Below are 26,904 nucleotides of genomic sequence, written 5' to 3'. Positions count from 1 at the left end.
ACTCTTTCCTAGTCACAAAGATGTTGCACAGTATGAGTTTGTGAGGCACTATGTTTTTACTGCCATGGTGGCCACATAACACCTGTAAAAGAATTTTAAGCATTTGTGGTAACTGTGAACTATTAAGCAATATATAAATCTGAAATAAAACCTCCTAAATTTGAATTACAACATATTCTTAACACAACTGACAAACCCGTCACTATAATGTACAGAGTAAAAAAAACCCAAAAAAATATTAAGGTCAACATATCAGAGTAAAACCAGATAACTGAGTATTCTCCACGTATATTTCAAGCTTTCTCCTCTCTGCTTGTTGAGAACATTGTGTTCTTTAAAAAAAAAGAAGCAAAAAACCAAACTGATTTGAAGTTGCAATTTAAAATCCCTTTTTTCTCACTATGGGAGGAATAAAACTGATTTATTCAATCTTTTTGATAGTTTAATGTATTTCAGATTCCATTAAATGGGTCTCTTGGATACACCTGCATGTCACCATCTGCACTGATGGAGAATTTTATAACTTTAGACTGTGTTATTAATTCCCATTTACATTCCATAAACCCAAGTTTATTGATACTGATGAATTATGCATAGTAATCTGTGATTTCACAGTAACTCAGGAACGCAGAGGACAAAGATATAATAAATGTGTTGGCCTTCTCTGCAGTACCCTGCAATGTAGAACAAAAATGAAATAACAATTTAAAAGATTATCTCAGGAGCAATGTAATCTAGCAATAGATTAATTTCTTAATAATGCCCACCATGATTAATGAGACATATGTATAACTGGATAAAGCCTATTTGTAATTCCTAACACTGGCTCCTGAAATTGCAAAAAGATATTAGTTAAGATTTGCAATTAAATGAAAATTTTATGGCTTCCATCTTTTAGCTAGATAGCAAAGATTTCAGTATAATGCACATTTTAATTAAGCAAGCTAGATTTACAAGCATATATAAAATTAACAGTAGGACTGTTAACTGACCAAAACAGAGGAAATTGAGATTACATTGAACAGCTGAATTGTAGAATAACTTTTCTTATCTTATTTTTTAAGATACCAAAAGAATATTGAGTGGCAATTTCCATTCAATGACAGTATTTTAAAGCAAAACAAGATTTTAAAAATAGCAATAACAGTAGTACTTGAATCAATTGCATGACAGGTACTCTGTCTATGCAGCTATAAAATAAATAGTTCTTTTTATAGTAAGATACTATATCACAGAAATCCAGATACTAAGTCCTGTCATTACTGCACTACAGCATATATGTGATTTTCATAACCTAAATCTATAATGCAAAATAAAAAAATATGGATTTTATTTAATTCCATGCTTAAATTAAATAAATTGATGTAGGTACACTTTTTATATTTTTGAATATGGAAAATACCTTTTCTTCAATAGCACATCAAATACTAAAGAGGTAATAAATGTAATTTTGAGCCTCACAAACATTAATATTTTTTCTTACATACGTATTTGTACATCCGCACAATTACACTTGAAGGAGAACTTTAAAAGTTCTTGTCAGTGCAGAGGATATTAGGGATCGCAGTGATATTATACACTGTAAAGACACTTCTTTAAATAACTCTATAATATCTCTAAAATTACATGTACTATATACTCATATTTAAGAAGCAATATTGGAACCTCCAAAGTTTTATTACCAACTTCAACAGAGCCAGACTATCACCCAAAAGATTTCCTTGCTCTCTATTCCCTGCAACACTCTGAAATTATTACCTGTCAGCTGTTAAACTTGGCAGAGTTTTGTTACTTTATAATTTGCTACTTTAACCATCTCTGCATTATTTTTCAAAGTTAAATTCATGCCTCAGGAGATCTTTCCTAGAATCAAGATTCAAGATTTCTAGATTCTTCAAGATTTCTTTTAATTATTAGAGAAGGAAAAACGAATGTTACAGGAAGCATGACCACCTTTGTTTCTTTCTAAATTTATTTATTTATTTGGTTGGTTTTAAACTTACTCAGTCTTCTCTCACTCGGGGAATACCACACTAGACACTTCCATATTCTTCTCATGTCACCTTCTAAACATTCTAGTCCCTAAAACAAACTATATATTGCGGGGATTTTCAGTCCTTCCCAGACCAGCTGATTTGTATGATGTTTGCAAAAGTCAGCAGCTCGCAAGGAAACATTTATCCTGATGTAAGATACTAATAGGCACCATCACCACCCCCAGTGCCATGTACCCTGGCTTAGTCAAAGGGCCAGATGTGTTTGTCTTTTGGTGATGCCAAAGAATACTTCCCAGCCCGTGATAAACCCTCGTTGCGCTGCACTCACACCATCCCTATCTAACCTAGTTGGCGAGCTGCTCTCTCAGAAAGGTGCGATGCGCTGATACAGCAGTTTGCTACCTTAAAAACTTGCTCCAGCGCCGGCGAGAAACATTTCACGAGATATTCTGTAAAACTTTGAAAGGCAGATGAAGTAAAACTAGGTATACGTTTGTGTTTTCTGCATTTGTGATTGGAGGCATCATTCTGGTCGTGAAGCTTGCAGAAGCAGTGCCCTCTTTAGTAAAGAAAAATTTTGTCTAGACAAGCAGGAGTGTTAAAACCACACCTGCATTGAAAGGACAGTTTAAACCCAGGATTTTTTAAGTTAACGTCATAAACATGATACAGCAGTAGGTTTTGTTCTCACTTGATTGAGGTGCATGTAAATGTGACTTGTGAAAGGCTTTGATGCTATTTCACTATATAACATTTATGCTTTTTTTTGGTGTTTAAAATCAATGAATCAGAATAGAAATATTTTAATTTATACTATGATTTCTTAATTGTGCCAGTGTCTACTCTACAGTTGTTCCCTATCCATTAGCTGAGAAACAAAAAGTTGCCATTGCCAAATGGGGTTGAGCACCATCATTTACCATACTCTTATCTTCCTTACTGTGCCAGTTACCTTCTGCATAGCAGCATGGGAGGAAAGAAGCCTTCAAAGAAATGCTGCAGTCCCACTGTTTGCACACATACTTGTGCAAATGAGAGGACGAGGTGGAGACTGAGCCAGGAGACTGTTACTGCCAGCTTCACGAGCAGGTCCCTTTTTCCTTGAATCCAGACAGTGCCAAAAAATCAGAGCATCTTTCTGCTTCTGCACTAAGAAAGTCATGTTAATGGACATATTGTACAATAGGCATGGATCCTAACAATACCAGTCACATCCTTAGTTTATAATATGATTTTGTTTTGCTCCTAGAGTCTTAGAACCATAGAATGGTTTGTGTTGGAAGGGCCCTTCAGAGGTCATCCAGTCCAACTACCCTGCAGTGAGCAGAGACATCTTCTACTAGATCAGGCTGCTCAGAGTCTCATCAAGCTTGACCTCGAATGTTTCCAGGGATGTTCATGTTCAGGATCCAGGTGTCCTTGCTTACTGCAGGTCTCCCTTGTCACTCAGTGCAAATTATTCTAGTTCCTGTGACTCTGACATGATCTAGGTACCTACAGAACACCTCTGGGGAGACCTAAGAGGCTTTTTACTCTCTGACAGATTCTCTGTGTCATCTCTGGCTTGTGAATTTGCAGGGATAACAATTTTTCCCCTCTACTTCTACTCTTTTTCTTGTAGTAAATGCATGCCAGAATTTAATTAGATGTCCACAAACATGAGATGTCATGGCTGATGGAAACAAGCATAGATGATGGTGATGGGTGGGAAGGAGATTGAAGGACAGAGGAGGAGAACAAGTGGGAAAGAGCTACGGGAAAATATGGTGGGGTTTGTTTATTTTGTTTTGTTTTCCAGGAGGTTACATGGAAACAGAGGCAGCAGCTCAGGAATCTCTAGGATTAGGGAAGCTGGGAACTCAAGCAGAAAAGGACCGAAGACTAAAGAAAAAGTGAGTACCGTTTCCATATGACTTTCATTGACTCTGACTTGATTCAATTGTCAGGTTTTCTGTTGGTTTTATATAGACATGTAATGAGAAGCAAGACTATCTACTATGGCAGTTTACCACTTAACATATTTTTTCCATTGTAAAAGTTTTTAAAGCTGCATATAGAATGTAGAGAAAAATATTTAGAGTCTGCCAATTGTACAATAGTTTTGCTTTTGTGAAAGAACATAGGTTTATGAGACAGAGAGATTTTCCATTTCACCTTGTTGTTAGGTCCATGCCATTTGCCTACCATGCAATTCTTAAAAAAAACATGCAGGTATTTAATGACTCACTACATAGATTTTTCAGAAAGGAAAAAAAGATTTTTGCATTATCTATTGAATACATGATTATTTCTGTCTATAGAAGTCAAAGGCTCCTCATTAATCCTATCAGCTTGCCTCTCAGAAATCGACAACCTAGCTTTTTGTTATATAATAATTTAATGCTGTCTTTGGTGAACCTCCTTGTAAAACCCGTGCACTGACTCATAGCAGCTGCCAGGAGCTAAGAACTATTAAATAAAGCTACAAGCACAAAAGAAAAATCTTGGCAGCATCACAGTTCCAGTATAATTAGAGAGTGTCAGAGAAAGAAGGTGGAACTTAAAATGACTTTGCAAATTCATTCTGTAAACAAACAGGTTTATTCTTCATCCATAACCATTAATTTTAGGGCCATTATTTGAATTCTGAAAGCCTAATTTTTAAAATTTGTAGGGGTCTTAGGTTTCTTTCAGTCTTTTAATATTTCTTTGAAATATTCAAAGAGAATTTGCAATTCTAATCCAAAGAATCTAGGGCTAATGTTTCAGCTTCTCTTAAAATTTATATGTAGAATATTTTTAATCACGACTTTCATATCAAGCTCCTGATGAAGTGTAACTTTAAATGTGAACATCCAGGTAATGTACAAATGAAAATTTTCCTTTTAAATCAGCCTCAATTTAACAATTAGAGAAGCAGTCACTGTGCTAGGTGAGAGAGAAGAAACATTTTAAATTCAATTAAGACTCACAATAATATTCACAGGGATAGTGCAGTTGATGACTATTGTCCCTGTATTTCTTATCTATGCATTTTTATCACTCATTAGTTTTTTATAAATATATGTATGTAAGGAGTATATTACTCTGCTTTTTTACTAAATCTAGAAAGCATCTTTGAGACCACCATTACCATTCATAAAAAATATCATTGAATTTTCATCAACCAATTTTTTTCAGTCCCTCTATCTTTTAGCTCTGAGGACTGAAGGTACTACAATACTGAAATCACTTTGAAGGCATGAATGTGTTCACTTTCTTCAATTTCTCATATGTTAGTTTCTTAAACTGAATAAAATAGCTTAAGACCTGACACATTCTACTGCATGTGTGATGTGACTACTTCATATATGACAGTGCTGCACGTTTTGGGTCTGGAAATAATAGTTGTGCAGGTAATCTGTTATTAGACTTTTGTCTAAGGACACACAATTAGATTTTTCTATGCTTTCTGCTTTTCTAGCCTTTCCTTTTTTTCTCCTGTGTCTGTCTGTCCTGGTTTCTTTATGGATTAGATAAAATCAAAATGTTCTCTGGTGGAATGAAAGGCATCTTTCCTTTGTGGCTATGAATAGTCATCTAGTCTGACCTGTGTAGATTTCTGCTGAGTAAATGTTATATAACTATGTCATGAAGATTTTTAACTTCTTTCTCATTCCTTTGGATTTGTCTGTCTTAATAGCTTCTCATTCTGGAAACCTTACAATTGCTTTTAAGATTTGTTTTAAGTTACTGTCAGAGAAGGGTTAACATACATTGCTAGTCTATGTATATATATACATAATATAGTTGTAGAGTATAACCTTTTATGTTAGAGAGAATTCTATAGAATCTCATGTATATGAGTTATTAGAGTGGCAAGCATGCAATAGAATTAACATTTCCTCGGAAAAAAAAAATAAAAATGCAGTCAGGTATTTGTGTGTTTTACCTTGGAAAGTATTAAGTTAAAACAGTCCAGAAAGTTTGTTTCAGTAGGTCAGATTCCTTCTTGCCAACACTTAACAATGGTTAACTCTCTCTGGAAGTAAAGCCTTCAAATACATGCAGCAGCTGCAAGATTACTGATCTGGGAACTGCAAATGAGAATACTATGCTGTGTAACACTGAAGGTTATAGTAATGTGTGTGAGGACTTTATAAGAGGTATTAAGAGAAGTCTGAGAATCATTTGCTATGTCAGATTTAAATCAGAGAGTTTGCTTCCTTTTTACTTTTCAATAGGCCCTACAAACCCTGCAGAGGCAGCGAGCCCAGTCTCTGGAACAGAGAGCAGAGCACTTCACCCTCACCTTTTAAGGATTATTATGGCTAGTCTAGATTAGGACACAGAAGCTCGGGAGAGCCAGGCCCACCAGAAGAATAGTTAAAAGATGGTCTAAAGCAGGGAAACACTCCTTTGTGTTACGTTTCAGCTGTGGGAGAGCTTTCTTGATGCTGGCTTTTTTACTTAGGAAAAAAATACCAAACCCCAAACAGTGATCCCAGAGCCAATTCACTTTCTGTGAAGCAGGAATAACACTGAATACTGAGGTTTCGTTTATTTCTTACACATGTAAGTTAAGTGAAATTGCTTTCATCCCTCTTAACAGCTTAGCAAACTTCTCTTTCAGTTCAATCGTAGTTCAGGTGCAGGAAAATAAGTGTTGTCTCCTTGACATGAGACCAAATCATCACTGTGATACATACATTCTCACAGTACTTATTAACCTCACCAGAGTCTGAAATTAGCTGTAAGTTAGAAAATTAAAATTGGGCAGAAGCTGTTATAAAAGCATGATTTCCTTTTATGTTATCCATGGTATTTCCTTCAGCTGAATTAATCTCTTAAGTAGAAAACACCTTAGCATGCTGAAATTCTAGTTTCGCATTTTTTAATGTCTCCTGCTGCATCAGTAATACAGAAAAGTTGTCACCACCCCAGGGACGAAGCAGCACGTTGTTTAAAATTGTCAACTGCTGGAGCCAGCAGGTACTCGGGGGTCCTCCAGGTGCCCTTGGCCCCCTCCTCCCTGGGTGGCAAGAGCCTGCATCGACCCTGCTCTGCCCTTGTGGAGTCACAACCACTCTGCAGCTTGTCTCATGGTTTTAGCACAATTTACATGCATAGAATAGATCACTGAATAATGCATTTCACTCTGGAAAGATTCATGAGAGAATATGGTAATTCTGGGGACCAGTTCTTTCTCTGGTGATTATAGAGTCATTAACCTAAATTTCAAAGTTTTCCTGCTTCTTGCTTAGAAGATGCTATTTAGATGTAAAATTCCTTTCAGTTTCAATTGACTACTTAGGCATCATTAAAATGTAATTAACAGTTTGTCTCAATGATATGCCAGACATTTATAAACCTCAGACAAGAGCCTCTTTTCATCCAGCATTTGGTTATTACAGTAGATTTATTAGGAACAAGACTTTCTCCTAAGGCGTCAAAGAGAAATTAAGGAAGCTGAGTTGAATTTTTTAATTAGGCCCAACATGTTCATAAAATCATCTGAAAAGATGAACTTAAGTTGCTCAAATCATCCATAGATGTTTAGTCTCAGACATTAAATATATGACAGCTCTAGTTAATATTAAAACTTTTGAAGTCTTAAATATTTGTAAATTGAGCATGCAATCCTAAAACCAAAGAATACATGGCAGAGGTGTTTAGAACATTTAGGGTGTTGTTCCATTATGAAGTGAAAATAAGTGATGTTGGGGTGTGAAAAAGAATAGTTCACTGCATCTTTATAATTTAAACTAGCCTTTATATTCCACTTCATTTGTTCTATACAAAAGCTGTTAGTATTTTGTATGTAATATTTTCTGCCTTTTGTCTGACTCTCCGAGCCTATTTGCTTAATGAGTGACTTGTTCAAGAAAACTCAGAGTTTAGGACTAAAAGCATTAATTTGAAATATTCTCCACAAATAGAGCCTCATTTGCATCTTTTTTGGCTTAAACTGTCCTAGTGAACATCAGTTGTATTAGCCTTGTCCACAGGCAGCAACATAAGGCAAGGTTTGAGAGATATTGGCGTGCTCTCTACTCCTAGGTTGCCACGGGGAAGTGGATTTGATCTTGTGTGTGCTGCTAGTACAGTTTGAGATTGGCCTGTACCATCACTTTGTCAGCAATCCCAAATACCAATTATGTTTGTGAAAAAAAATTTACATGCAAGTCAGTCAGCCTGGATCATACTGAGAGCATTGCAGCCCAGAAGCTGATTAATTCCATAGTTTATTATATGAGCATTTGAATAACAATCTTTATATGCCTCTTAGCCAATGAAATAACTGTGCTGGTCATAACGCTATTGCTCTTAGTTGTGTGACAGTGTTAGGATGAGTCAAGAGCAGAGTTTTAGTTTCACTTCTTTTCTTCAATTTTGTTTGGTTTGACTCTGGACAAGAATCACTTATATCCACATTTCCAAAACAAGCCTCAGTTGTGACGTTTAGATTTTCCAAGGCAAATCAAAGCAAACCATCCTTTCATATGAAACTGTTTTGGGGAGATTTACTCCACAGGTACAAGTATTCATTTGCCAGAATTGGCCTTCTGCCTTCAAGTGGATTGCAGAAAAGCCTTGATATGCCAGGACATGTACCTATGCTTACATACATGAATAAAGACTTGTAAAATCAAAACCTAAGTAATTTTCAAATGTAAAATTACAGTGGAAAAAGAAATTCTTAGTATTCATAGCCTTATAATTAACCTTGCAGAGAGAATTGCAATGCTGTTAAGTCTCAGCTGACTTCAGTGATGTACATATTAAACAGCGGTAACTTCTGTAAGAACAGAAAAGCATGTTGTATTAGTTGAATCTTCTTCCTTTCTACCTAGAAAAAAAAATGGAAAATTTTGATAGGTTCCTTTCATAAGTCTGACAAATTCCTAATACTGCTTCAGTCCATTTCTTTTGTAAGTTTTCATTTGCATATGTCCTTTAAAAATTGGGAGATGATAGAGAGAAGTCACAAAAAAATAGGTCTCATGTTGTGATAATCCACATTTAAAGAAAAATCAGTAAAAGAGGACAGTACACTGGGTCTTCCATTTTTACAGACAAATCTAAGCTTTAGATCCTTGTCAACAGGCTTCTTGAAAATACATCAAGGTAGACCTTTTTGTGGAATAAGAGTTTGAAACACTGTAGTTATTTAGTTGCTTTTGAATCCACACAATGCCCCTTTAATTAGGTTCTATGTGCGCAACTGCAATTAGAGTTTGACATAGTGTATTTGTGACTACAAATAATCTCTGTCCTCTGCAGTATACAAATAGCTGTTTCTAATTATTTTCTTAATTGCACACATTTTGAAAAAATGAATCCAATTGGATTAATTAAGGCCTTTTTCTGTGCCATCCATCTAATGTTCCTGTGTACTTAATGCTTATTAAACACCATTATGTCCTAAACGTACATAATTAATTTTCTTTTACAGTGGCTCTTGAGAATGCGGTGTGTTTTATTTACTGAATCTTCAGGAAAATTCAAGTTTTGCACTTAATTTATTCCCTTCCTACCTCATCTGAAACTACTTGTGGTATATTAACTTTCAGACTGCTCTTTAGTCCTTTCTCTCTTTCTAGAAAATAATATTGTGTTCAGTAGCTATTATTTTCTGTTTTCTTTTCATTCCAGTGGAGGAAGGAGAGGTATTCAGTGTTCTGACAAGCAGTTTAGGATTGCCTGCTGTGTCCACCATGGTTTCCTCTTGGCTGGATCAGTGTCTAAACCTTGAGACACTTTAGCAAATATTTTTAACACTTATTGGAAGATTCCTTCAAATCATTAGTCAAAGCTTTTGCAATGTTAAAAGTGTATCTTGTTATTACATTAGACTTTTGGAGCCTTTTTAGCATTACAAATGTAAGCATATATGAGTATTTATCGTGCAGAGGATTATTAAACCTTACTCAGATTATCTTGAGGATAAAAAAATTGAAACAATATATCCTAGTCCATATCTGACTCATATTTTTTCAAAATCTTGTAATTTTTAAAATAATATTTTTATCTTTTACCATGTTTTTTTATTCTTTTCCTCAGAAAGGATATTTACAGCAACAAGTTGCAAGTTTTAAATCAGATAAAAACACAGCAAAGCCCCACTCCCTGCCTCATCTATAAATATGGGCCTGCCTATTGCAGTCTGGGATTTCTGGATGAATATAAGCATCTACCCTCATGCATGCAGTTGACTCCCTAAATTATGATCTCCAGCAGATGCAAATATCCTGGCAGTTTAAGTGTAGAATTAGGATTTAAGGGAAGAATGGATAAAACATAGCAGAGGAAAAATGTTCTGTATAACTTTCAGTTTAGTATGTATCTAAGAGAAATCATTGCATTCCTTCAAAATATAGTGATAAAAATGGTTGTCTTATGAAAAGGTGAAAGCTAGAATTTAAAGACCCATGTTTTTCTGCTGTATTTTATTATTCTGCAGACACGATGCTCAGGAAGTGAAGGAATGTCCCTTGATCCTCTGCTTCCATAATGGGGGAGACTGGGATGGCCTTCAGGTCCCAAAAGTTATCCCCAAGCGCCTGCAGACTGCCAGCTCATTAAAGCTGCCAGAAAATGACTCGCATTCCAATTAATTCCCCTGTTTATTTCTCTCTACTTGTACCCAAAGGAGCATTCAGAGGAAGATGTAAGAAGTGGGAATTCTGGTTCAATAGCCTCTGGAAGGTCCAAAATTAAAAGCTTTTTCAGCAAAGGTCTTCAAGTCAGTCTTTAGAGTGAACTTGCTAGAAAATGAGCATGAATCATGAATGTGTGTTCAATTCTAGTGCTGCTTCCGTCACGTTTGGTGACTGAATAGTTCTCTAGTCCTTATCTATACTGCCTACCTTCATTGTCCTCCCCTTCCTAAATTTACCTTTCGTAGAATTTCTATGTATAAATTTGTCATTTGTTTCTATCTGCTTTTCTGTATTGCACTTTCTCTTCTCTCTCTCAGCTGTTCTGCTGATCTCACACACCTGAAAACACAATTTAAGATCTTCAAACCAGCACTCCTGAACTCACTGAAATGTCTTCAACCTCTTCTTCATTAATAGGACCACAATCTTTTTGCACCCAAGCCTTTTTCTATCTCAATGCAAATCATCTGTTAAAAGAAATATAAATATCTGAGACGTCTGTGTTCCGTTCAGCCACATCATTTTCTTTTTATGATGGCAAATATGCTGAAGAAAGCAGTGAAGGCATCCTGCTTTCATCTGTTACCAATTATACTGTTACCAATACTGTTATCAATTATATTGGCAAGAATAGGTTACCTAGAGGGTAAATCACACATACCAGCATGGCTGTTAAATTGGTATTAGTATAACTGCTCAAATTAGAATACTGCAGGGCAGGAATAATCATTGCAAATGTTAGTCACCTATGTGCATGAAATCTGCATACTCTAAAAAAAAATCCCACCACAAAAAAGCTGAATCTGAGTCATTTCTGATTGCTATAAGATATTTTACTAAAATATTGGTAAAATGCACATAGAAAAGTAAACCTTGGTTTGTAGTCCACTCAGTTTTACTGCATTTCTGTAGTAATTTGCCAAAATTCACAGTTTGGAGATTTTCAGGGTTTATGATGTTACACAAAAAATCGTTATGAAATTATTAAAATCTGGGCAAAATGCTTTAATTTGAAAACCTATTCCACATTCACTGTGTTTACAGTTCTTGGCACAAATAGGTATTGTAGATAGTAGATGTGCTGTGCTGAGTGGTACCCAATTAATGGCCAACATCAGTTTAATGAAAATCTCATTTTGAAAGATTTATCTGTTCTTCAGAAGGACATTTAACATCTTTAAAACAAAGACCAGTTAGAAAGATTTTGGTAGTTATAATGGTGCTATTATTTTATCTATCATATGATTTATTTATTTTTTATGGACTACTATATGTTCATTAACATTTATGTGCTTTTTTTTTTTTTCCATTCATCTCTCTCCATCTCATGAAAAGCATATCTGGGTAAGTTAAAACACCATGGCTGCTGAACATATTCATATTCAGCACCATGTTTTATTCTTATTTCTTTTTGTTTTCCTCTGAACCTCGTGTAATAAATCCATGCTGAAAACTGACCCAAATGAAAACTTTCAAATTATTCAGAATAATCATAAACCTCAAAAGCATACAAATATTAAGATCAGGACTTGCTCCTACAAGGCTTAACGTAATGGAGATGACTGATGTCATTTATTTTTTTTTTTAAATAAACACATTTTGGGAGGTCTAAAGCCCAGAATCACAAATACATTTGAAACTTTAAGTCAGTGAAAATGTCATGAGAGTGAAGGCCTAGATGTTATTAAGGCACAAATCCTGTTCAGCTAAATCACAGAGCACTCAAATTTGTAAATATTCTAGTAATCCAGAGTATACAATTTCTTGTTTCTCTTTGAGCCCTCATATTCTATATTAGTACAATAATATTTCATTTATGCATATAATTTTACTATTTTTTATCAGTTCTTTTTTTAATGGTTTGTTTATTTTTGTTAACCTGATATCAAATTTAAAATCTTCATCTCCTCTTTGATTTATCATACAAGTGTTGTTTTCCTCTTTAATAATTTTTGAAACTTAGGGAGAATAACTTCCGTCAATTCAAAGCATGTATGAGCTATGACTATCTAAAGGTGTAAAAGTAAAAAAAAAAAAACCATGAAGAGAACAGGGTTTACAACATTAATTCAGAATATATGATTATGAAATGGCTTTATAAAAATAGATTTGGTAATATTTAATCAATCTGGGAACTCCAAGGGTCTCTAATGTAGTACAGTATATACAAAATTGCAAGGCCATATATTATGCAAGGCTGATCATTTCACAGGAGTTTTGTTAGTTTTTAATAGTGACTTTCAGCAACACTAATTTGTTAGGGTCTGTATTAAGCATTCCTGAACTAGTTTCACTTAGCTTAAGATACGTCTTCAGAAAAAAGAACACTGCCCTTCAGTTTGCATTTACTTTAAAAGTACAGCTATAGAGAATAATTACAGCATTGTTAAGTCAGCTTTGCTGATCTGCGTTATCTGGGATGCTGTTGAATTTAAAGGTATACTTCCTTGCTTTATAGATTTAAAAACTTTATTATTTGCATCTTGACTTCTGTATTTCAGACATTTTTCCCACAAACTTCTTAAAGTTGCGTACAAAGGAAACTGAGTTTTGCACAGTGTTCTCAAGACTATTTCAGGCAGTTTAAAAGCCATATCACTTAAGTGCAAAAGATGAAACAGAGTCTGACCCCTTTTTTTAATTACTACAATCTTTAAGTCAGATGGATTATTTCAGATTAAATTAAATCAGCATTATATATCAATATCAAGTCTGAGTCTCTCTTCCTTTTTTTTCATACTTCCTAGTTAAAGATATTTATAGTAGTGCAGAAAATACATAGATAAAATGTAACCATTAATTTATACAAATTCAACTACTTTATTTTGTCATACAATGACCTTTGCTGCAGAATTCTAGCCACTCAAATATATAGCAGATGACAATAGAAAGGATAAAGCCCAAATCCAGCTTAACTCATTATAAATCCTCTCTCATGAATTTGGGAGTCTTTGAATGTGAGTATGCTAACATTCGAGAGGCAGATGTGGTTAACCTTAATTTCAAATCATACGATTACTCAGATGAATATAGCATATATGGTCTATACTTTCTGTCTATTTCTCTTCTAGAAACCAATCATGGGTTATGTTTTGTTGTAAACTAAATATTTTAGTAATCATGTTAACAGTCGTGATAATGTAAGTAATAATAATAATCATTGGAGGATCTGTGAAGTTAAAACACTTTAATCTGTTATCTTTTTGAGAAAATGTCTATAGGTAAAGGCTATTTCATAGGATCTAAAGTGCCCCTTAGCCAAATTTTTAAAATTAATTCTGCTTGTATTTTGCTAACATGATCTGGCTCTTGACTTCACTGTGCCTCCTTTTCAATGTATCTCACATTTGCGATTACATTTGAACTGAGAGACATTATAATATGAACCATATAGTATCCCTGAGGTCTTTTCATGTGAACCCTACTAGATGTATCAGAGTAAACGCTACTATTTGCAGAAATATGACGATCTGTGTTGAAACATTGTTCAAGTTTCATCAAGACAGTATCTTTACTTTATGTTCTATGCAGTTGGGTTATGTGTATCAGAAATCTTAAACTGTTATTTCTTGTTTGCCTCATGAGGGGGAGCCTCATCTTCATAAAGAAAATTGAATGTCGCTGAATGGCACGCTTTAAATCAACATCTTGTTAACTTCCCACACAAAGTCTATTTAAAGATAATTCTGATTTTTAATAAAGTTAATTGAATTTTATTTAATGAGTTGGTGAAGGCTTATGATAGGGAGCTAGAATTTTCCCTGTGCAAGGGCAAGATATATATATGAAATAGAAAATTTGCAGGATAATAAAATAGTTTTTTATTTTATTTTATCTTTTCACCCTTAATTTTACTCCCATGTACCTCTGCTGTCCAGAGGGTAACTGAAGCTGTCATATTCCCTCTGGTTCAAGTCAGTTGTGCTCTCAGGTAAAGTAAATGGCCCAATGTAACATTATCCTTAGGAGTTCATTTTTGGGAGGATTAAATAATAGAAGTTAGTGCTGGAGAGACAACTCTGCTTCTCTGACACACAACTCCACAGCCTGACTTGAAATGACATGGTTTTTTTCTTCTCTGTCTTTGAAAAAAAAGAGTGAAGACAATCCACTTTCAGGTACTCTCTCTGAAATAGACGAATACAAGCATCTCTCAAATTTTGGATGAATGCTTAACGATTGCTATTCATTAAATCTACTGACTTTGCAAAACCAGACTCAGCGTAATGGTAAATTTTAAATAGCATATTACAGTTCCTCTCATGATAGATCCAGAAAGAAGATTTTATTCTTAAACAGTAATAATGTTATCTTTAAAAATAAAGCTCTAATTTGGAATTCATTCCAGTGGTAGTAAGTGGTTTAAAGCCTTATCTGCAAAATAATAGCATTTATAGCAATGCCTAATTAATGTCAATTCTTCCTTATCAGCTTGTTGTTATATGTTGCCAAAAAACTATGTGAGCATGGAAATAATTACATTTTAATTCCCTACCTCCTTACCAATGCAAAGTGGACACATGTAGTACTTTTCCTACAAAGTCTTAGGAGAAGAAAATGCCCATGATACCCTGCAAAAGTCTTCCAAATTACAGAAACTGTATAATGCTATTCTCCAAACCCTATCTTTGTAATGAAAGGAAGACAGAGTGATGAGCTTTAGGGTATTCGTGTCTTCTTCCTCCTGGCATCGGCTGTATGTTTTTGTAAGGAAAATTGAACTGCAGTCACGAATATTTGGCTTTGGGGACCATTGGTTTTCAGTATGCTAGGGACTAACCCACAAGGACAACAGTAATTTCAGGCTGTTCAAAAATATTCTGATTGTATTCCAGAATAGTCAGATCACTGGATTAATTTTTCTAATGATTTGCACTATTGATCAAAATCGTACATATTTTTTCCTACATGACACTTTTAAATTATTTTGAAAGAGTGGAATTTTTTCTATAGTGCTAGTTCATACAAAAAAAAACCTCAGAGGTTTTGTCTACTGACTAAAGAATATAACAGTTAAAAAATCAAAATTCTGGATGTAGTTCTTGTTCAGAAATTGAAGGTTCATTTTCTGCAGATCTCCTAGTGTACATTAAAAAGTAGTCCAAGAATACTGTTCAAAAAGTAAAATATAATTTAAAGAAACCTTAATATTGGAGGGATGTTTAAACGAAACATCTGAGGGAAGGAGGTATAAGTTCTGAAGCATAGAATTCATTTTAAGGAAAGAAATATTATAAAAATCCTTTTGGTATTCCACATCAGTAAGTGAGGCACAGGCATTATGATGTCTGTATCCTCTGTGCATGTCCAAGTAGACTATTTTAACTTTAAAAATATTCTCAAGCCAAAACACTTTCCTTCTGCATGCCAAGGCCCTTTGGATTATGTTTATCGTACTGTAGTTTTTGGCTGTAGCAGATATATAGGATATCCCGTTTTTGGTCTTGCCCCATTTTCTTCAGCCAAAATCAACAACCACAACTCTATGAGCAAGAGTGCCTCTGATGTAACAGTGCTTTCCTACTCTGGGGGAGTGTGTTTGTTTGAGAAACGGTGGACTAATGCTAAGCCTCCACACCAAGCCTCAGGCCAGTTCAAATGTTGCAAAGTCACAGAGGACACCCTAGAAATATGTACTTCGTAATTCCAGCATAAAGGAGCTAAGTTCTTCCCGTAAGTGAGAACTTGAAGTGCAAATGCCTCTGCTGCAGGCACCTCGGTTCCTTAGGCCACCCAGCACAAAATCAAAGAAATAGGCAAAAGCCCAGCTCCTTGTAGACCACAGGCCACTGCTCTTCTGCTTCAGGCAGGAGACTGACATGAGCAAGGAAGGCCAGTGGCCCCCATACTTTCCTTTTTTACTTACTGTCATAGCTCTTTCAGACAGTATGGATTGAGAATACCCCAGATCGGGAAAAATCTGGGAACAGGTTCCTCCACAGGTGGTGCCTCCATGGGACTCCCAGATGCAGAAGGGGCTTGGGCTGTCTTTGGGGAAGGAGCAAGTCACACAGGGCTTTGCAGGGTCCCTGCTCTGCCATGGGACACCAAAACTGGGTTAAGTGAGGAAGGGGCATCCCTGAAAGGTTGTCCATCTCCCTACAAACAGCCACGCCAGCTTGCAGCACTGGTGGCAGCCCTGTTCTGGGACCTGAGGGAGGTGTAGCACTGTTGGGTCTTTGCAGGCATCCTGCAGAACCAATTCTGAGCCAAGAAAGGCTGCAACCCAGATACCTCATCCACACACAGCTGGGAGGTGGCTAAGTCTGGCCGTGCCTGAATTCTGCTTTTCTAAGCAGCCAAGTGTGTACATCTCTGTTGGCCTTCACTCCTTGTCTCCCCAGGAACATGGTATTCCTGCATCTCCAGCAGCTACTGAAAGTAACATGGTGTTTGGGTACCCAACGAGCAACTTCTTCTCATTTTACTGAGGATTATGCTTTCATGAAACACAAGGATAGCTCAAAAATGTCTTTGGGGATCAGGGTGACAAAGGATAAGGTGTGCTGCAAAAAATGTTGGAGTGGAGAAGCTAGACAAACTTCTGCAACGCTGCCAAGTATTTGTCATGTTACATATTACTACAGCATAAACATAGAAAGTAAAGCACCTGCTAATTAATATTCAGAACCAGGGATTTAAACACATATGCAAAATTGCATGTTTGAGTTTCATTTTCTAGTAAAGCCAAAATTCTCTCAGTCTGGCTTCTGGGCACTGCAAAAATCCTGAAAGGCGTACTCCTTACAAGTAAGATCAGTCCATCAATTTTATCTGCTGTGATTTTGTAGTATGTGTATTTAAAAGGCTACTGAGGAAATGAAGAATTGCCAAGGGATAACTGAACCATGAAGACTGCAGTAATAAAGGAAGGCAAAGCAAAACTGAACCTATAATTCCAAGATTTCCTTGTTATGTGTGAATGTAAGCAAATTTTAGTACTACATTAGCATAGTCCCTGTCTAATTTGTTTTTCACTACAGCTTGTTGCTGAGAGAATTCTTTTGTGTTTCAGTCAGTAGGAGGCAGCTGAAAATATATTGTTAAATACCAGAAAAAAAAGACTTTTGTAGGACTCCTTTTTCTATGCCACTACCACAGCGAGTTCTTTATTCCTGCTCCAGGAATTAAAAATGTCTGGTCAAATGGCTGAGTGTGTTTAATATGGAACATTTTCCTGATAGTCTAGCCAACTGGCTTATACATAACTTTACTAAATATTTAATACTGCTGTATTAAAAGTGTATTTTAAGCTTTGAGAATGATGTTTTACATACTCATTGCAGCCCGGAGAAGCTGCAGATGGGGGCATTGGATTGGTATCTGATCAATAGAAGTATATCTATGTATGTATGAATATGTATAAATTTGAGAAACCACGTCAATTCTGTAATTATAAAAAATATATACATCAGTAAATCATGTGAATTGCTTTTGTACATAAGCAGTAAGTTTTAAAAAATTAACATGGAGCTGTTACAGATCCAACCAATTCTTAATTAGCCACAGATGGCTTACTTAAGATGCAGAACAGCTGTACTCCAGAGGCTCTGGAATTGTATGTAGCTGGTCCAGTAGGTTTAGAGTTTCAGAGACCTCTCAGACTTGGCTACGTTACATCCATGCTTAGCTCAGGTCTAAAAGTTGATAATTTGGGGCCTTTCTTGGTCATTACCAGACCAGAGCTAAGCTCAGGAGGAATCTGTCAGTTTTTTCTCTTCACCAATGTCTATTATATAGGTCATCCTTTTACATAAGGTATCCGAATTCTGTATTGTTTCAGCTAAGAGCAGACAGAAGCCTCACCTTTTGTATGTTAGGTGTTTAAATGGATATCAAAAGGCACACACACACACAAAAAATTGGGAATACATTCAAAAATGGAAAGGAGCTGTACTGTTCAGTGGTGTTTTCTATGCCTGTCGTTGTGCTTCACTGTTATTACCCTTAACAGAAAGACACGGTTGCATCTATATTGTGTCTACACACCTCTGTATATTTAACATTTTTTGATCCATTTTTAGACATGAACTTCTGGAAGAAGCCCGGAGAAAGGGTTTGCCTTTTGCACAGTGGGATGGGCCAACAGTGGTTGCCTGGCTGGAGGTAGGTGTTGGCCATAACTTGGAAATGAGTCACATTTTTACACTGCTTTGTCCTTGCAAAATCTAAAGGAGACTGTTAAAGTCTCCTTCTCTCTCTTATGCACTTTGCCATGAACACTGAGCAGATTTTGACACTGGACGGCACAAACCAGAAACTTGAGCTGAAAAAAGTAAGCCAGGTTTAGACGGGGGGTTGAGGACAGAAAACGGTGCTTATCAAATGCACTTGAATCCCAAATTTTTGAAATTTTATAATTTCTCATTCTCTAAATATCTAGGAACTCCACAGACAGAATTTATGTAGGACGACATCCTAAGGAGAAAACAAAAATTAGCTATCAAATTTTATTTACGATTAACACAGGAGCTACATCTTCAGAATTTTTAATCAATTTAAAGAATTTGCAACTTTCTGTCTTTTAAAAATATAATAGGAGAGGGCTGATTTACCTAAACATCACTCAGAACAGGAAGGTTTTCCTCTCAGCACTTTCACATGGCATGTGGGAGATACAGGTTGAAATCACTCTGATTTGACAGGCAGTGCCTTCATCTCTGAAATCTGATCTGCAGAGAGCTCTCCTTTATTTGGAGAGCCTAAATGAATGTATTTTGGAACACATCTAGAGAAACATTCAGCAGAGATGTCAATCAATTTTGACAAAAATCATCTAATGTTATAGGTGAAGAAAATATTCAAAAATACCCAGATGCTGAGGGGAGGAGAAAACAGAAAGTAAGGATATTCTTGTAGAAATATGCAGTCATTTTTGCATGGTGAGGCTGTATCACTTCAGTAGAGATACGAGCTTTTTGATGGCTCAAGGAACAGGTGTTTATTCCTTGTCTACACCAAAAAAATCTATGTATTTCCACCTCTTCTCATATCTGCCATAGGTATCATTCATTGATCATCAGACAGAATTGGTAGAGCTTTTCCCCTTCAATTAAAAAAAAAAAAAAAGGTGCCTCTGGAAAGCTTTGACATGAATATATTGAGGGAATAAATGAAGGATGAGGAATGAGAACAGCAAATGTCTACAAAATTTCTGCTTCATGTTAGAATTGCTGAAGTTACCTAATGAAAAGGATGAAATGAAAACTGTAGAAAGGCAGATCAAGCATTTGTGCATGACCTTGGAAATGGGATGGTATCTTCCTTCCCAAAAACTACTTCTGATAATATGGAACATTCATTAATTTGGTCAGTACTTGACTTTTTCATATGACTTTGAGAGTTTTGTAATGAGGTTTTTGTCGGTTGGAAATATTCAGTATTACAGACAAAGCTGGAAATGTGAACATACGAACACTTATATATTTCTGAATACTGAGAAAAATCTGCCCTTGGTGCCCTCCAGAGTGATCCAAAATTTGAAGCTATTTCTGACAAGTTAAGCCCTACTTGGTTTTTCCCCTCGATTCTTTGCAAAATAGGATACGCTTCCCACTGTGTCAGAGGGAGGCTGTAAAGAGAAATTGCTGTCTATGAACTTCTTGGGAAATACGATGAGAGTAGCACAGGAAAGCCCACGAGGAAGTTTATGTTGCAGGATTCAGTGCAGATTGAATACTGATGATAAAAAGATACGAGAGCAGAAGTACTGTATTAATTTGGTGAGCATCCGTGCATTCAGTCAGCAGATGGACACTGTGCATTTCATACTCTCCTGCGGAAAGTATAATGTGGGACCCTTTGGCGAAAACCCAAAATTAATTAAAAGAGACAAAGACCCAAATTAAAGAAGTGTATGTGACATATCCAAACTTTTTGAGGCTTAACTTTTCAGCCTTAGCATTTATTGTGGTCATCTGTATGTAGCACAGACGTATCTGAGATATTTTTTAAGAACATTTTCTTAACTAATTCTGGAAAAGTATATCAAACTTGATACCTGGGTTCTCTGCCTAGAACTATTACTGTGCCCTCTTCTTAGAGACTCTTTTCCTCTAGCTGCATTTTCTGGTAGGGACAGCTGTTTTTAGAACTAATTTACCAAATTTGTTAAAGAACTAATTTACCTAATGAGCGGCAAACAACTGAATATATTTCTGCAGGGTGAATAGCTTCCAGTGTTTACGCTTTCCTGCTTTTCAAGTGCATGTATGAAAAAAATCATGTCAAATTAAATGAGAATATTAAGCATATTTTATAGCTGTGCATAATTTCCTCATGACCCTTTGTTTAAGTGCAGCTGGGTGTAATCTACATAGTTTTGTATTTTTTTTTTACTTTCATGAAAATTTATATTTTGTTACAGTTAGTTGGAATTAGATATTTTTAAAGTTCAAACAAGCATTGGTTGGAGAGCAGTGGTTCTTCACATCAGTGGGAAGGTGTTTTTTAAACACAGAATCATAGAATCAATTGGAAGGTTGGAAAAGACCTTTAAGATGATCAAGTCCAACCATTACCCTAGCAATGCCAAGTCCACCACTAAACCACGTCCCTCAGCACCCCATCTACACGTCTTTTAAATACCTCCAGGGATGTTGACCCAACCACTTCCCTGAGCAGCATGTTCCAGTGCTTGACAACCCTCTTGGTGAAGAAATTTTTCCTAATATCCAATCTAACACCTCCTCTGGTGCAACTTGAGCCTATTTCCTCTTGTCCCACATGATGATGCAGCTGTTCCTGAAGCTCAGTGATACCCCATGAGTCAGTAAAGAAAAGCCTAACAGCCCTTTTGGAATCTGACATTCAAGTCTGTTTTCTCTGTGATATAAAAATGATCTAACAGCTATCTTTTAAGGAAATATTTCCCAGATAAGATGGACATGTAAATAACCACACAGCACTTCTCTGTACTGTGAGAAATTAAATAAAAAACCTTTCAGTTTGTCTCTCCTTTCCATATTTGTGGGTGAATTTATTGATGGCATATTTTGACTCATTTCCTTGACCTTGTATCTTCTTTTAGTAAGCCATTATTAAGAGAAAAAAAAAATGAAATCAGCAATTCTTTGATATCCTATTCGAGATGCACTTAGCTAGGTCTGTCTTTGTTTTCCCGTGTCTTATTCCCAAAATCTCAGTGATTATGGCATCCACTGCTTATGTCATTCTCAGAGTTTTGCTGTAGCATAATGTATTTCATACTGTCACAAAAACACCCGAAATATGTGTATCCCTGCTATGGAATTATCTCTTTTGAGAGCAAAGATCTGTAGATGCTGACAGTCATATTAATGAGACAGTACAAAATGAGAAAGTTGAGAAAGGCAGGAAGAAGTCATACTTGGTAGGTCCCAGGAAAGACTGGGAGTGGAGAGTACCTCTCACAAGGAAAGACTAAGTAGTGAAGCAAAGGGCTATTGCTGCCCTACACTGGTAAGACTTAACATAAGGAGAGGAAGAGCATGAAGTTGCAAGTTCATATTGTCTAAATCCACAGATGATGTAGCTGTGCTCACATTTTGCTGCAATTTCTAACCAGTCTTCCTAGCTGGGACGTGACACATACCAGGCTGTTCTCAAATTTACAGTAAACTCAGTCCTCATTAGGCTGGCTATCTGAAGCAACCTTTTTTTTTTTTTTTTTACCAAGAAAATAAAAGCTAAGAAATGTAAGATTGTGCTTCATGAGTACACCATGGGGACTAACACAGAAAAAGAGAGAAAGCCACTTTAAGTACGGAACTGAAAAAATAATCAATTCCTCTTAGATTGTATATGATAAGACTATCAAATGGGCAGTAACACTGACTTATGGCACTCCTTGCTCATTAAAGGCTTGGGAAAGGAGCAGCCCAGGTGATGGACGCACACATCTCTAAAAATAATTTAAAGCATGCCTTGCTTTAAAGTACTGGGTACAGTAAAAGCAACAAAAAGAGTTCACATGAAGCCATGGCAATTTCAAAGGTTCCGAAACACATTCGTTTTATTGAATATTGATATTCATGCTCACTTGTGTGTACTTGCATTCTTATTCAAACTGATAGGCGCTTTGACGATTAATTTCATTTGAGAAATAAGCAAGGCTTTGGATGAATGTTCTCTCAACAGCTTTGGCTAGGAATGCCAGCCTGGTACGTTGCTGCCTGCCGTGCCAACGTGAAGAGCGGAGCTATTATGTCTGCTTTGTCTGATACTGAGATTCAAAGAGAGATTGGCATCAGCAATCCTCTCCATCGCTTAAAGCTCCGATTAGCAATCCAGGAGATGGTGTCCCTGACAAGTCCATCAGCACCTCCAACATCCAGAACTGTGAGTCCTGTTCAGCTAACTTTTTCTTCCCCGCTTCACCCTGTAGGAGCCTGCAGAAAGACTTTGGTAATAGGAGAGTGGCTTCTGTGGCAACAGCCCCTTCACAACCGGTGGGAATTCTCCTGTGGAGACTTAGGAGGACCTGTTCATCACTCGCTTGATCGCTGATATTTTTTCCTTTAGTAGATACTCTTAATTTTTTTAAGTTGTGCTTTTGATTAATGTTGATGTTATCTAAATGATCAGTATTGAGCATCTTACTTGTAATTTTGCCTGTGTTTTTACCTTTCTCTTTCCTCAAGTCATCTCTTCCAATCTAATCGGATTGCGTTTCTGGTTTTTTGTTTGTTTTACTTCTTTTTTTTTGGAGGGGGGCAGGCGGCAAGGGGAGAGAGGTTATGCAGGAACACAGCTCTTTTCAATCTTGTTCCCATTTCCCTTTTTTTGCATCTTTTCAAATGTTATCTAATCTAAGTCAGCAGGCTTCACGTTCTTCATGTTTTTAAGAGAAGCGGTGATTGGAGGTGTGAAGGGAGGGTCTGGGAGGGAGAAGTGGAGCATGTGCATTTGATGAGGAAGGGAGAGAGAGTAGCAGCAGATGCGAAGGAAGCAAGTAGAAAAAAAGAAACACAGAGATACAAGCCTGAAGGGAAAGGGGGACATAAAAAAGAGCATAAAAGAAGATTAGAGGAGAGTAAGAATGAATGTGTGTGCTGTAGAACAAGAAAGCACCTTTTAGTGGAAAATGAAGAAAAACAGGCCAAACAGATGAGGAGAAAAATGATAACAAAAGGTGAGTTTCATGCTGAGAGCTGATAATGCCTATGAAAGATGCAACAGAGACTAACAAAACCGAAACAAAACCAAACAAGAAAAAAAATGAGACTTGGTCAGATGAGAAACATGGCATAGAAGTGAAGGACAAAGACTACTACTCACATAGTGCAGCCCAGAATTCTAGTGGTAAGATAATAGTAATAATCATTATGTTTATAATAGTAGTATTATTTATATTTTGTAATCTCTTATCTTCATGGAATTCTTGGAGAATCTCTTTGTGGATATTAGAATTGGGATACCTTTGAGGGGTAACAGATCCACTGAGCTACATAAGCAACCATGCAACAGGACGCTAATGTTCCTATAGCCTGGCCTTTTTTCTTCATGTTGATAAGTGTCTTTAAATACTATAGTTTTCACATCTGATATTTTCTCCTCTCAGAACAATTGTGTATGTCTTAACCGTGGTGATACTGTGAATCGTAGTAGATTTCACCTACGTGAAATTACTAAATTACTAAACAAAATTCATTTTAGTGTTTAAAGCATAAAAGCACATTTCAAAACATAAAAGCCTCAACACTTACTTATGAAATGCGAAAATAGTAGATTCAAGCTAGAAACAGTGGGAATAATTTTGCCTTCTATTTTTTAATTCTCCTTGAGTAAATTGCAGCACAAAGTTGCCCTGCCCTGGAATGTGCATTCCTGAGTCCCAGATCTTTCTGCCTCCCCTCTTTTTCAGCAGAGGAGTTAATTTACTTCACCTCTGAAGAAAACAAAGCAGACTTCCACACCTCCTCCCTGCCTCAACTCATTATCCTGGTAATGATCTGACAAAAACACAATAGGATGAGGAAAAAGGAGTTTTACAAGTGAATTCTCTTGACATTTTTGATTTACAGAAACGTGGGGGAAGTAATCATTATTTAGATTACAATATGAGCATGTGATGTGTGCAGAATATTTCGGCTGGAAAATCTTTGCAAAGTGAAGCTTACCTCCAGACAGAGCTATGAGCTAAAGGTTGTGTTTGCCGCTTGTGTGTGAAATGCAGCTTTAATTACTGTTCTTTCCTTTATGACGGTGCTCTGCCAGATTTCATCCATCTGTTCTAGTTGAAATACTCCATTGCGTCTGTTCTGAATCCTCTAACGAAAGACACAGATCGAGTTCTCTAAAGTTGTCTCTAGTTGCAGCTCGGTAGAGGCAAGGACGTGGTTGTGCTGATGGTGATGCTATACGCTGTTAACTTACAGTGGTGCTGCCTTTCTTCTTTACCACTGCTTACCTAATGTGGATCCCACCTGCCTTCCTGCGGGCCTTGCCCATAGCCCTCAGGCAATGTTTGGGTGACCCATGAAGAAATGGAAAATCTCGCTGCTCCAGCCAAAACGGTTAGTCTCTCCACTTCCATTTAAAATGGTTTCAGTGCTCAAAAGAGAACTTGGATGTTTCTGCTTTTAGGTCAGATGCTCTGTCTTCTGTAGGATGCTTCCCAAGCATGCCACTAGAAAGTCACAGGGGGCAGTGAAATTGAATTTAAAGAACGGTTACATCATTTCTCAGGAAAAGAAATTACAAACTGTATTGCGATCGCAAAAATTGTGGAAACTTAAAACCAGTATTGGAGTTTTACAGTACATAATCATCTCACTGAGAGCATGAAACCTCATTTAGTGAAATGAAATTGTCGCAGTTACAGGTGCACAATTTCCCCTGTGCTCTACTCCCTAGTACATCTTCTAAATAGAGTTTTATATCTGCTGAAATAGAAAGAAAGAAGGAAAGGCTTGAGAATGGTACATTACACAACTCAGCGTTTTCATTAATGCTGAGTTGTTCATGTCCATACTTATGTTTTCATGCTTTTTGATTTGAGGTGCATATAGTGTGTCATTTATTGATCGATTTTTGTCAAACCTCGCCTTGCTTTGGGGTAAGGTTTATTCAATAGTTCTGACTTCTTTTCTTTTACTTGGAACATACATCATTTTGTGTTTTGTTTTTAGCATTACATCATAAAAACTCCGTAACAGGGCTTATACAACATGATGCAATCCTACAGTGAGATGTCTGCAAAAACCCCTTTCTTCAGTCTGGAAAACTTTTTAGTCAACCCAATCCATAAGTGGTGGGGAGGTACTGAAGCTAAATTTTGGTGCAATAAAGACTTATGTCCTGGAAATTTATGGTTGCTCTACTATTTTAAGTTTTCTCAGGAACATTCATGAAGCAGATTCTCATCAATATTTCTTTTTTTTTACAACTGAGCTCATTTGTGATTTTATTATTGTAAAGATAAATATAAATGTAACAACACTCAAATGACCAGAAGTAGAGATGAACCTGGCTAGCAAGAGAAATAGTTTTGCCATTAAAAATGTTACATAAAGAGCTCTTTTACAATACATTCACAAAAAAACCAGCTTTTTATTGTGAATGTTGCAAAATCTAACTAGAAACAAAAAAATGGCACCTCTACTGCCTGATTTTCTATGTAAATGGTTGGGTTTTGATTATGAAACTATAAAAAGTGTTTAAGATAATGCTGTAAAGTTTCACCAAGCTATAATGATTTTATATCTTGAAAACTTAGCTAGATTTGCCCTACTAAGATTTTATGGTTTTGGTCTTGTAATTTTTAAGGTAGTTTAGCCCAGGGCATTTCCATTGGCTGGAGTTATTTTATTGACACGTTGCATGTATACTTTCATTTGCACTATGAATAGCAAACACAGAAAACCCACATATTTTCATAACTCTTTCTTATTTTCTTCTTACCTGCTTTACTAACTGCTTCCTGCTGTAACACAGAAAGAGTCTGAAGAAGGCAGCTGGGCTCAGGTATGATCCTTTTGCATGAATTTTCTGAATGAAAAGCTAATAGTAATGAGCAGTATGTCAATATGCATAGAGTAGTATAGTATTGTGACTGTACCTCAATGATTGAATTATGATTTATTCATTTTAGAGTTCTTCTAATACAAAGAAAAAGTTCTCTGGACAGGTTTCCTAGGTAAAGCACAAAGAAGTACATATGCTGTACATATTTTTTGTAAAAGAAATAGCTACATTCCAGAGACGTCTTCTATCTCCCTGCTAAATCTAGAAAAAAACATTTTCCTTATTTTTGAGAACAGACTAATAAAATATGTTTCTGAAATTACAACAGATTTATTTAAAAT

General features: G+C 36.2%; 1 protein-coding gene across 1 annotated transcript in view; it reads left to right on the top strand.

Annotated features, from left to right (window-relative positions):
* The window catches only part of PPFIA2 (protein tyrosine phosphatase, receptor type, f polypeptide (PTPRF), interacting protein (liprin), alpha 2), a gene marked incomplete at its 5' end in the record, with an annotated part of 45,249 nt that overhangs the window by 8,285 nt on the left and 10,060 nt on the right, over nt 1–26,904 (top strand). The window contains 6 exons of the mRNA XM_009876224.1: nt 3,796–3,889; nt 11,954–11,962; nt 18,643–18,724; nt 22,736–22,936; nt 25,051–25,113; nt 26,534–26,563. Of these exons, the coding sequence (XP_009874526.1) occupies nt 3,796–3,889; nt 11,954–11,962; nt 18,643–18,724; nt 22,736–22,936; nt 25,051–25,113; nt 26,534–26,563 (479 nt within the window). The remainder of the gene's footprint in view (nt 1–3,795; nt 3,890–11,953; nt 11,963–18,642; nt 18,725–22,735; nt 22,937–25,050; nt 25,114–26,533; nt 26,564–26,904) is intronic.

This window comes from Apaloderma vittatum, unplaced genomic scaffold, assembly GCF_000703405.1.
Source record: "Apaloderma vittatum isolate BGI_N311 unplaced genomic scaffold, ASM70340v1 scaffold1159, whole genome shotgun sequence".
In the NCBI taxonomy this organism is placed as follows: Eukaryota; Metazoa; Chordata; class Aves; order Trogoniformes; family Trogonidae; genus Apaloderma; species Apaloderma vittatum.
The sequence above is the reverse complement of the archived record's forward strand: the minus strand, read 5'-3'. Positions and strand labels throughout refer to the sequence as shown.